Genomic DNA, 12,056 nt, shown 5'->3' with positions numbered 1-12,056 from the left:
CCCCAGGGAGGCTGTGGCTGCCCCAGCCCTGGCAGTGTTCAAGGCCAGGTTGGATGAGCCTTGAGCAATCTGATCTAGTCAGGAGGTGTCCCTACCCATGGCAGGGGGTTGGGGCTGGATGATCTGTAAGGTCCATTCCAACCCCTAAATTTCTATGATTCTATAATATTTATACCTTATATTATGACCTGACCTTAAATAAAATGACATAATGACATAGCAAATTAACTATCATACAATTGCTTTGAAAATAATTGAAGACAGGTACTGGTTTTTTTTTAAAACCCAGGAATTATTGATACACTGTATGCACTTTTCAAGGTCAAAATATTTCCTTGGTTTGTTATACAATTTGCCTCTTTTAGTAGGACTTCTATGTCATTAGCTGACAAAAGTTGCTGGTTTTGAGAATAACCTCTTGAGATGTGATTTCCTTTCTCTAGTGAGTACAGACGAAACAGAGAAAAAAATAGACTAAATAGATTCTCAAAATGCCTTGAATTCTCACAGTTAACTTCTCAATACTGTGTGCCTTCCTTCTGTACAGTAGGAATGGTAATATCAGCTTTACAAAGCATTGGAAAATCTGAGTATATTCACAACATTTTCAGACCATCAGAAGAAAAACTACAGAAACCTCTTCAATGAAAGGAGGAAGGAGGAGATCTATCTATGCAAAGAATAGTATCAGGGTAAAGGAGAAAAAGGAAGCAATAGGACTCATGGGCTGTGAAAGATGAGAGTGGTTAGAGAAATTATCTGAAAATTTTGAAACAGAAGCAGTTGACATGCTAAAATGTTTTCATTTATGTAATATCTACAGACTGGAATCTGATTCTAAATAAATTATATATTCAACAGAATTAATTAGCTAATTGAGAAGTAGTTAGAGCAATGATTTATTTTTTTTCCTAAGTGTTTCATGGCATTTTATTTGTAATTTTCAAAATAGATGTTCCAGATCACAGAATTATAGAATATTGGAAGGGAGTTGGAAGAGACCCTTGAGGACCATCTAGCCCAACCCCTGGCCCTGCACAGGACATCCCTGACAATCACACCCTGTGCTGAGAGCATTGGCCAAACACCTCTGGAGCTCTGTCAGCCTTGGGGCTGTGCCCACTGCCCTGGGAGCTGTTCAGTGCCCAAACACCTCTGGGGGAAGAACCATTTGCTAATCTCCAGCCTAACCCTCCCCTGACACAACTTCAGCCCATTCCCTGGGTCCTGTCCCTGATTGCCAGGGAGAAGAGGTCAGTGCTGCCCCTGCACTGCCTTCCCTGAGGAAGTTGTATCCAGCCATGAGCTCTGTCCTCAGTCTCCTCTTCTCCAGGTAGAACAGATGAAATGTACCTCTGGGGGAAGAACCATTTGCTAATCTCCAGCCTAACCCTCCCCTGACACAACTTCAGCCCATTCCCTGGGTCCTGTCCCTGATTGCCAGGGAGAAGAGGTCAGTGCTGCCCCTGCACTGCCTTCCCTGAGGAAGTTGTATCCAGCCATGAGCTCTGTCCTCAGTCTCCTCTTCTCCAGGTAGAACAGATGAAATGTGCTGCTCCTTCCCCTGACACAACTTCAGCCCATTCCCTGGGTCCTGTCCCTGATTGCCAGAGAGAAGAGGTCAGTGCTGCCCCTGCACTGCCTTCCCTGAGGAAGTTGTATCCAGCCATGAGCTCTGTCCTCAGTCTCCTCTTCTCCAGGTAGAACAGATGAAATGTCCTCAGCTGCTCCTTGTATGACTTCCCCTCAAGGGCCTTCACCACCTTTGTTGCCTCCTTTGAATGCTCTCTAGTAGATTTTTATCTATCTTTCTTATATTGTAGTAGTCAACACTGCACACAGCATTCAAGGTACACCAGCTCAGAGCAGATCAGGACCATCACCTCTCTCAAACAGCTTGCAATGCTTTGCCTGATGCCTCCCAGGACACATTTGGCCCTCCTGGCTGCCTGGGCTCACTGTTGACTCAATATATCTTCCCACCTACAGAATTCTGATAAGTTTTATCATGTTAGAAGCCAAGAAAAATTGAAAACAATCAGATCATCAAAGAACTAATACCTACAATATGCAGTCTAATGTATTTCAGTGCTCCTCTGCTTTGAAATAACAAAAAGAGTTCAGCTGGCCTGTTGCCAGCTTTGTGTTCTAGCTGTGCAGTGGTTTTCACATGAAGAATTTGGCAAAGGTCAAACAACTGTCCAGTAAGGAGATGCTGAATATTGAGTGCTATGTGTCAATTGAAGGCTGCATGCAAAATTTCGAAATTTGGATTTATTTTTTTTTAATGCTGGCTATAAGCTGAATTCCTTTAGAGCCTTTGATAATCCAGCAGAGCCTTTTCACTACATTTTGCTGAGTCTATTCTAATTCTCACAGCCTAACATGAGACTCATATTTCAATTAAGTTCACATATCTTCATAATGATGTGACAGAAAACATCTATTAATTCATTTGCAAATGGAATCTCTTTTTGCTTTGAATTAGATGTAATTATTATATATTTATGGCAAGGTTTAAAAATGAAAGGCAAAGCTATTTATCATTCTTCCTCCATACCACCAGAAGCTAGGAGAGAAAGTATACATGAATACCCAAAGGGAAGAAATTAAATTTAGAAATGTATAGCAAATCCTAACAAGATATGGTTGTCTAATGAGTCTAGCTGCCTGTTTGAGCTCAGATGCAGTTAAGGACAAACATACTTGAAATGAAGTCGAATCCCAAATGTACTTAATCACATCTGAAAGGGATGAGCTACAGGAACCATACAACCAAATATGGTCAAAACGGGAGTGGTTGATTAGAATAAAAGACTCAGTAAGTCTCTCTAGCCCAGATTTCTCCATGGGTTGAAGGGATGGGCAGAGCCAAACCAACTGAGATTCAACAAGGGCAAGTGCAGGTCCTGCCCCTGGGAAGGAATAACCCCAAGCACCAGCACAGGTTGGCATGACCTGCTGGAGAGCAGCTCTATGGAGAAGGACTTGGGGGTCCTGAAGGACAACGAACTGTCCATGAGCCAACAGTGTGTCCTTGTGGCTGAGAAGGCCAATGGAATCCTGGGATGCATTGGGAAGAGCATTGCCAGCAGGTCAGGGAGGTGATCCTGCCTCTCTGCTCAGCCCTGGTGAGGCCACACCTGGAGGATTGTGTCCAGTTCTGGGCTCCTCAGGGCCAGAGGGACATGGAGCTCCTGGAGCAGGTCCAGGGGAGGGCAAGGAAGATGCTGAAGGGACTGGAGCACCTCAGTGATGAGGAAAGGCTGAGGAAGTTGGGGCTGTTCAGGCTCAAGAAGAGACAACCGAGAGGGACCTCATTAATGTGTTCAAGTCCATGAATGGGAAGTGCCAAGAGGATGATCAGACTCTGCTCAGTGGGGAAACCAAGAAAACAAGAGGGAACAGCAAAAACTGATGCCCAGGAAGTTCCACCTGAACATGAGGAAGAACTTCTTTGCTGTGCAGTCACTGAGCACTGAACAGATTGCCCAGAGGGGTCATGGATTCTCCCTCACTGGAGATATTCCAGAACCCTCTGGACACAATCCTGAGCCATGTGCTCTAGGGTGGCCCTGCTGGAGCAGAGAGGTGGGACCAGATGACCATTGTGGTCCCTTCCAACCTCACAGATTCTGTGATTTTGTGATTCTATGACCAGGTCTACATCACCTTCACCTGAATTACATCTCTCAGAACTTATCTGTTTAATTAAATAACTAGAAACATTTTGAAATTTGCTTCTAAAAGAAGGCCTATGACCACAAACCTGGTTTTATTAAGGGATTTTAGAAGCTGAGACTTAATGGTGCATTATTGCTTTATCAGTTTTTTCAACATAAAAGTTACAGAAAGTTGCTCTGTAAATTGGCATATGAAGCATAATTACTTTTCCATCCAATTGTTTGTATTATGTTAAAAAGCTTTTTTTCAGTTGAAATCATTGAGTATTCTGCCCTAATGTGCTGTCTTCCTACAAACAATCAATTCCAAATGAGATGGAAAGCTGGAAACATTCACAGGAGTGATCCTTCTGCTTTGTAGTTCCTTCCTGTCTACTTCAATGAACAATGATACAATAATTGCTTTTATAGATATTTTTTTAACGGTTCCAAATTGTACAAACATAAAACAGGATTAAGTAATCAGAAGGCATAAAAATCTCCATCTCTTCTTTCCTTTTTCTCTCAGAATTCCTTTGTGGGATCAGGAGATTTTAAAATCACCACTGTTTATATCCAAATCATTAAGAAATAACCTAGAGTCAAAATCTCACCACACAGAACTAAAATTTAGGAGGTTTTTTTTGTTTACAATCAAGTCTTAACTTAATTCTGGGGCATTACTTCTTAAATAAGTGACAGAAGCACTTTTTCTTCGCTAGATATTGTATTTTGAGGTTGAAGTCTGGAAGAGGAGTAAGAAAGAGGACCAGGCAGCTCTCTATATAATAACCTTGACTATCTACATCTCCCTACAAGATGACAAGACTCATAAAGATCAGGAAATGGGATTAAAAAAAAGTGATCTGTTTCTGCTATGGCATCATAGAATCATCAAGGTTGGAGGAGACCTCTGAGATCATTGAGTCCAACCATTAACCTGTCACTGCTGGAACCCCTAAACCCTAATCCAGATCCTCCAGTGCCAGATCCAGACACCTCTTCAACACTTCCAGGGATCTCCACTCCACCACCTCCCTGGGCAATCTATTCCAGGGCCTAAACACCCTCACAGTGGTTCAGTTCTCCTCTGAAGTAAGAAATCATGCCACACTTTTCAAAAGAAACAACAGAAGTTGCTGTAAAGGGAAATAGTTGGGTGATTCTGCTACCTGGACTCACACCTTGGTCACTAGTTAAAACTAGCAGTTTATGAGGAATGAAGCATTAGTAGCTCCCTGGGCAATCTATTCCAGGGCCTAAACACCCTCACAGTGGTTCAGTTCTCCTCTGAAGTAAGAAATCATGCCACACTTTTCAAAAGAAACAACAGAAGTTGCTGTAAAGGGAAATAGTTGGGTGATTCTGCTACCTGGACTCACACCTTGGTCACTAGTTAAAACTAGCAGTTTATGAGGAATGAAGCATTAGTAGGTGCACCACAGGGTGGAGGATAAGACATTGGCAAGGCCAACTTCTGCCTCATATGGGCTAGTCTTCAAATTTTTCTTGAATATTTTTTCTTGTCCTCTTTTTCTGTGAAAAAGTCAAAGTACATCTGGAATAACGATGTGAAAGGATGTAATCGATATTCTTCAGGGCTACTTTTTCCTCACTCTTTTCAAGTATAAAAAAACTTGAAAAACACAGAGTAGGACTATCAGGTCAGGTCAAAAGTCCATGTACTCCAGGATCCCATGAGACACTGCAGTCATTGGCTCCTCACCCACTTTAACACATGGTCTGCTGCTCTGAGCAAGAATTGCATGGTCAGATGTCTATTACACTATGTGTTTAAATCTTTTTGCTCTGCTTACAGTCCTGTTTATTGTTCTCCACATCCTGGATGCATTCAATAAAGAGCTGCAGAGCTTTGTTCAGGCACAGCTTTCATTTCAAGAAGACTGGCAATGAGACAAGAGTCTCCACAAAACCAGGCTGAAAACTTTTCTTGAAACAATCTTCTGGGACTCTTTATGTCCTTGGGCAGGATTTCTGTGTGTAAGTGGGAGATAATGCAGACTGAAGAGATCTCTTTTAAAAGTTTTACTAATTTTCATTAGGCTGGTTCACATGACTTCTCGGGGCCCCTCACTGGAGGATTTTAACCATACTGTGGTATTTTGCACTACAGTGATCACAATGCTAATCTCTGTAATTCCACATTTGGGAATCCACTTTTCAAAGCATAAACAACTGGCACTGACTACACAAAGAACACTTTTCCAGAGGGAATGCAATGGTAGAGACACAGGGAAGCATCATAAGCCAAAAAATGGGGAAAAAATAACTATTTAATAGCACAAGGAAAAATAAACCATTTTCAGTTTCCTTCCCATGTGCTGTAGAATCTGCATGAATAAAATATATGTGACTAATCTTTTGTGAGGGAGAAAACTTTGCCCCTTTGATCAAACTCAACCATCCAGATAAAGCCAGTCTGAAAAAAATCCCCTATACCTTTAAAGAAAGGTAATTCCTAAGGGTCTTTGAGCCTGATAAATGCCAAGAGCTCTGAGATAATAGTGCAGATGTGTTGTAATGCTGTTTAATGGCATTTGCTGTTAACATTATTCATCCAAGGATGCTATTGACTTGTAATTCCTAGAAAAGGTGATCTTTCATAAAACCTGTATTACTGAAATCCTTTTAGCATCACACAGATTGCAGGTGACTTCATGGGACCTGTTAATGCCTCAAGTGACAAAATGCTACAGCACCTGACTAAATTTAGAAAAGGAGACAAGACCTGTAATCACTGTCCCTGCAAAGAGAAAACGCAGGCACTGTGCCAGTTCTTGCATTAACTGTCCAAAATCTATGAAGATATTTCTTCCACCTCAATTAATTTACACTGTGCTATTAATAATGGCATTAACTCCTGCACTCTTGATTTCAGGGTGCAAACCCATTAATGCTAGAACACTCCAACATAAAAGCTTCTAGAAATATGGCAAAATTATGAAATGCATATTTAGAAAATGTACCAAGGAGGTGAAGTCTGGGTAAGGCACTTATGATGTTTGCAATGCTCCCACGTGTCTTCTGAAACATAACACAGAGGGTCACTGAAGAACTTTACAAAGCCAGAAAATTGCAAGATCATGAATTTTTTGGCCCACACCAGAAAGTAACAGCATTGCAATGAATGTAGTAACCCCTCTTAACCTTGTTTTTTATGATGCTCCCTACTCTTAGTACTTTCATGTAAGAAGTACTATAGTTTCATTTGCATATTGCTCATTTCTTCCTCTAGTTTGAAACGTGACATACTTTTAGCCCTTCAAAAACCATCCTGTGTGTTACAGAATACTTAGAGGACCTCAGACCAAAGGGAAAAAGTCTCTGATTAAGTGACTGTGTCATGCTGTGTTCTTTTGAAAATTGTAGGAAATTGTTATAGTAAACTTATGAAATGCAAGAGTTCAAGATTGTGGTACTGGAAACAGTTACTCCTACATCACAAAAAGCTGAGTTTTCTGATTGAGATTCCTTTTGGTTAAATATGCCTCAGCAAGGAAAGCTTTTACAAACATCAGCAATGTTTTACAAACATCAGGTCCAACCATTAACCTGTCACTGCTGGAACCCCTAAACCCTAAACCAGATCCTCCAGGGTCAGATCCAGATGCCTCTTCAACACCTCCAGGGATGGTGACTCCATCACCTCCCTGGGCAATATCCCAGTGCCTCAACACCCTCACAGGGAAAACATTTCTCCTCACATCCAATCTGACTCTGCCCTGGCTCAGCTCAAGGCCATTCCCTCTAGTCCTCTCCCTGCAGCCATGGCAGGACACACATCCCCCACCTCTCTCCAACCCTGGCAGGGAGTTGCAGAGAGCCAGGAGGCCAGCCCTGAGCCTCTTCTCCAGGCTGAACAAACCCAACTCCCTCAGCCCTTCCTCATCCCACAGGTTTTCCAGCCCTTTGCTGCCCTCGTTGCCCTTGGCTGGACTCGCTCCAGTGCCTCAATGGCCTTTGGGCAGTGAGGGCCCAAAGCTGAGCACAGCACTGAGCTGGGACCTCACCAATGCTTCACTGAAGTTCCTTTGTGTTTAACAAACACTTGTTCCCTGCAACAGGTTATGCAAGATTGGGTTGGGCTCTTTTACACTTCCACACTTACAAAATCTCTCAGGACCCTTTAACCTCAGCACCCCAGAGGCTAATCATTCTGAAAGGCATGAGGAGGATGGAGGAGAGAGGGTTATGGAAAATGCTATTCTTTCTCTCACATTTTTTACTCTGGACAGTTGACTAATCAATGTTCCATCTAGTCTACCCAGTCTTCATGTCTAAATACAGAAGAGCTGTAGAGTGCATATATTGTTTCTATGATACTTTGTACCCTCAGCATGTTTTCCACAACTTCTTGAGACCCATCTGGAGGATCAGTGAGATTACTACTACTTTCAGTACAATGCACTAGAGGCTGAAGTACCTGCTACAGTGACTTAATCCCTACAAGTATTCATATGTGTGAGTGCTGGCTGACATCAGGAAGGGCAGTGAAAGGTGATGGAAAGAAGAGAGAATTTTAAAGAAGTTGTGTATTCTGCATATTATTAATACCACATGCTCCAAGTCTCCTCCTCTTTCTTTAAGGCAAGGTCAAAGGAAACTGCTGCCCAGGGATCATATATGGACTGCAACATCATTCTAATGGTTTACAATCAAAAGCAGTTTTCCCCATATTAATATTGTACAGCATTAAGAGGACTACTAACATGATTCATCAAAGGGAATTTCCTGGCCCACTCAGCCAGGAAAAGATTTCCCATTTGGGCTTTAAGTGTTCTCAGAGTTTTGACAAATCATGTAAAACATGCAACCTTAATTCCTTATGACTCATCAAAAGAAAACTACATCCACTTTAATTCTGTAGGGAAGCCTCAGTTCAGGGATTTACTGGGCTTCTTTTTCCTATTTAACACCATTAATTTCATTCATCTGAACATTTTAGAGAAGTGCTTTTTACAGAACACCTATACATTCATTCCTTGCTCATTGTTCATCATTAAACCGTTTCACCATCATCTCAAGAGTATTAAAACTTCACAATGCCACACTCCTGGCAGAGTCTTTGGGAACATTCATTCTGGAATACCTGTAGTGTATTTTCAACCAGTAGGAGAAGCATCATTGTAGTAGCAGTAGAAGCAGTAGCAGTAACAGTGGTTGCAGTCAAAAGGAAACTTTTAAATGTGGCCTAGAATTACAAGGAGAAGTTGATCCTTGAGCTAACTCTGTAAATCACAGTAGAATTACATTACTGTAGAGTTAAGCTTGCACAGATTCAGAAGCAGAAATTACTAAAATCATAGAATCCTAGAACCATCAACCTCTAAGAACATCAAATACAACTATTAACCTGTCACTGCTCAAACCCCTAAACCAGATCTTCCAGTGCCAGATCCAGATGCCTCTCAAACACATCCAGGGATGGTGACTCCACCACCTCCCTGGGCAATATCCCAGTGCCTGAACACCCCAACAGGGAAAACATTACTCCTAACATCCAATCTGACTCTCCCATCTTATGACCATTCCCTCTAGTCCTCTCCCTGCAGCCATGGCAGGAGAGACCATCTCCCATCTCTCTACAATCCCCTTTCAGGTAGCTGTAGAGAGCCATGAGGTCACCCCTGAGCCTTTTCTCAAGGCTGAACAAAATGTCACAATCCAAAACCAGGAAGAAGTATTTGCATGCATGTCTTATTTATAAACAGGAAAACCTATGTGCTTACTTCATTACAAATGCAACCTTCAATCTGATATGCTGGTTTTCCTAGAACACAGTATTACCAAACCAGAAAATCAGTATCTATATGGATATTATTTGGTTGCTCTGACTGGAGCTTCAGGACAATTACAAAGCTTAGCAAAGACCTCCTGACCCTTCCTTGAGGCTCTCTGCAGTTTTTCCAATTTCATTTTGGTTTGCTGATTTGCTCTCTATAATCAGCACTCCCAAATTCCATGAAAGAGCAATGCAACACATGCCTCAGAGCAGTTTGCACTATCTATAGCACACTGCTGCTTACCTGTTTGACAGCATAAAGGAGGCGACTGTAGCAGTACATCATGACCAGCACAGGGATGACCAAGCAGAAGACGAAGAGACAGATGATATAGGATGTGGACTCAGCTGACTCTGAGGACCAGCGTACTGAACAGCTTGTACCTGCACCTTCTATGCCATAACTGCTCCAGCCAACCAAAGGTGGCACAGTCCAGACCAGGGAATAAATCCAGGAGCCACCGACTGCCAGCACTGCCTTCCGGTAGTCATCGCTACGTTTGTGGCACAGGGTGAGGGTGCTGTAGCGCTCGTAGGACAGGACAGCCAGGGAGATCAGGGACACAATGCCTGCAACAGACCAAACAATGCAAATGCTGATTTTCACTATCATACAATCAACCAGGTTGGAAAAGACCTCAAAGATCATCAAGTCCAACCCTACCATCATTACTAGACCATGGCACTAAGTGCCACATTCAGTCTCAGCTTGAAAACCTCCAGGGATGGTGAATCCACCACCTCCCTGGGCAGCACATTCCAATGTCTGATCACTCTCTCTGGAAAAAATCTCTTCCTAATCTCCAACCTAACCCTCCCCTGGCAGAGCTTGAGTCTGTGCCCTCTTGTCCTGCTGCTGGTTGCCTGGGAGAAGAGACCAACCCCCCCCTGACTCCAACCTCCTGTCAGGGAGTTGCAGAGGGTGAGAAGGTCTCCCCTGAGCCTCCTCTTCTCCAGGCTGAACACCCCCAGCTCCCTCAGCCTCTTCTCATGGCACTTGTGCTCCAGTCCCTTCACCAGCCTTGTTGCTCTTCTCTGGACCTGCTCCAGCACCTCAATGTCCCTCCTGAGCTAAGGGGCCCAGAACTGCACACAGTGCTCAAAGTGTATTATGTTGTGTGGTATCAATTTTAAACCCCAAGAAAGAACATGAATTTCTGGTTATTGCATATTTGAAAACCAGGTGAAAACTATTTCCATTATTCTCTGTGTTAATCCTCACTGGACCTGGTTGCTCTGTCCATCATATCAAATTTTGTTTAACTCAGGTTCAGCTTCTATTGGAAGATTTTTATACTTGAGGCATATTCCTCTTCTAGTCAGGTTTTTGGATTTAACAGTTTTAGTATTACCCAGGGGAAATTCGTTTTCTAACTGAACTAATAAAATGGTGAAAGATTCTCTTGATATGAACTATTCAATTTTTAACATCCATGAGCACTTTCAAATATTACCTTGACTTTTAGACATGAAAAAAAAGCAGCTATATATATAAGACTGGAAGCCCCAAAATGAAAGAAGTTTTTTCACTTCTGTCCCTCCAGCTAGGTGTACCTTCCATTCTGATTGCTCCGAAGTGGAAACAACAGGAAGCCACACCATGTCTGTGATATGGCAGGTCACAACTTTATTTCCATGTACATAATGTATGTTAAAAAGTGATATAAGTTAATATTGAGCCTTAAGTGTCTGGGACCAGTTATATCTGCCAGTTGCCCAGGGAGGTAGTAGATGCCCCAACCCTGACAGTGTTCACAGCCAGGTTGGATGAAGCCTTAAGCAACCTGGTCTAGTAGGAAGGTGTCCCAGCCCAGGGCAGTGAGTTGGGACTAGATGATCTGTAAGGTCCATACCAACCCCTAAAATTCTATGATTCTACGGTTTTAAAATCTGGAGTGTAGGACAATTCCATTCTCTTTTTCAAGAAAAATTCTATGATTCTATGGTTTTAAAATCTGGATTGTAGGACACTTCCATTCTCTTTTTCAAGGTTTGTGATCCCAACCCCCTCTGTAAAGCTTTATGACTTTCTTCCCATTGCAGATTCTTAGTCATGACTCAGTGGAGTGGTGGTTTTTTGTTATTTTCTATGTCTTTTTCCTCCTTGAAGCTTTCTTACAGTTCTTGGTGACACAACACTGGATACCACTTCCCAGGATTTCTGACAGAAGGAACTTGTTTGGAGAACTTAAAAGCATATTTTCCAATGGTTTCCAGTCCTCTTTTTTTTTGTCCTTTAGGCTGAAAAATCTGAATAGATCTATGTCAGTCCAGCTCTTTCCAGGACTTTTTAAATTGATCCTTATCATTAGCAACTGTCAACTATACAGCAGCACTGAGAGATTAAGGTGCCAGAATTCTGATTTTGAATGGTACCTACTCCCAGGAAATCTGTTAACTGAAAAGGTTATCTTCAGGAGAATCCACAGCTGAAATCCATTTTCCCCATTTAACAGTCCATTTCTTCTATAATTCCTTCCCAGCCACGGAATGGAGATGAGTCAGTGACTCCACTGGGAATAGAACTACACTATCCTGTACCTGGGCAAAACACCCCCCACACATACCCACACAGGGCTCAGTAGGATTTT

The 12,056-nt window shown here is 42.4% G+C and overlaps 1 protein-coding gene across 1 annotated transcript in view; it reads right to left on the bottom strand.

Moving 5' to 3' along the window:
- LOC103810006 (pinopsin-like) overlaps positions 1–10,035 on the bottom strand; it is a gene marked incomplete at both ends in the record, with an annotated part of 30,321 nt that extends 20,286 nt beyond the window's left edge. The window contains one exon of the mRNA XM_009082885.1: positions 9,710–10,035. Coding sequence (XP_009081133.1) covers positions 9,710–10,035 — 326 coding nt within the window. The remainder of the gene's footprint in view (positions 1–9,709) is intronic.
- Between the last annotated feature and the right edge of the window lie 2,021 nt (positions 10,036–12,056).

This window comes from Acanthisitta chloris, unplaced genomic scaffold, assembly GCF_000695815.1.
Source record: "Acanthisitta chloris isolate BGI_N310 unplaced genomic scaffold, ASM69581v1 scaffold639, whole genome shotgun sequence".
NCBI lineage: Eukaryota > Metazoa > Chordata > Aves > Passeriformes > Acanthisittidae > Acanthisitta > Acanthisitta chloris.
The sequence above is the reverse complement of the archived record's forward strand: the minus strand, read 5'-3'. Positions and strand labels throughout refer to the sequence as shown.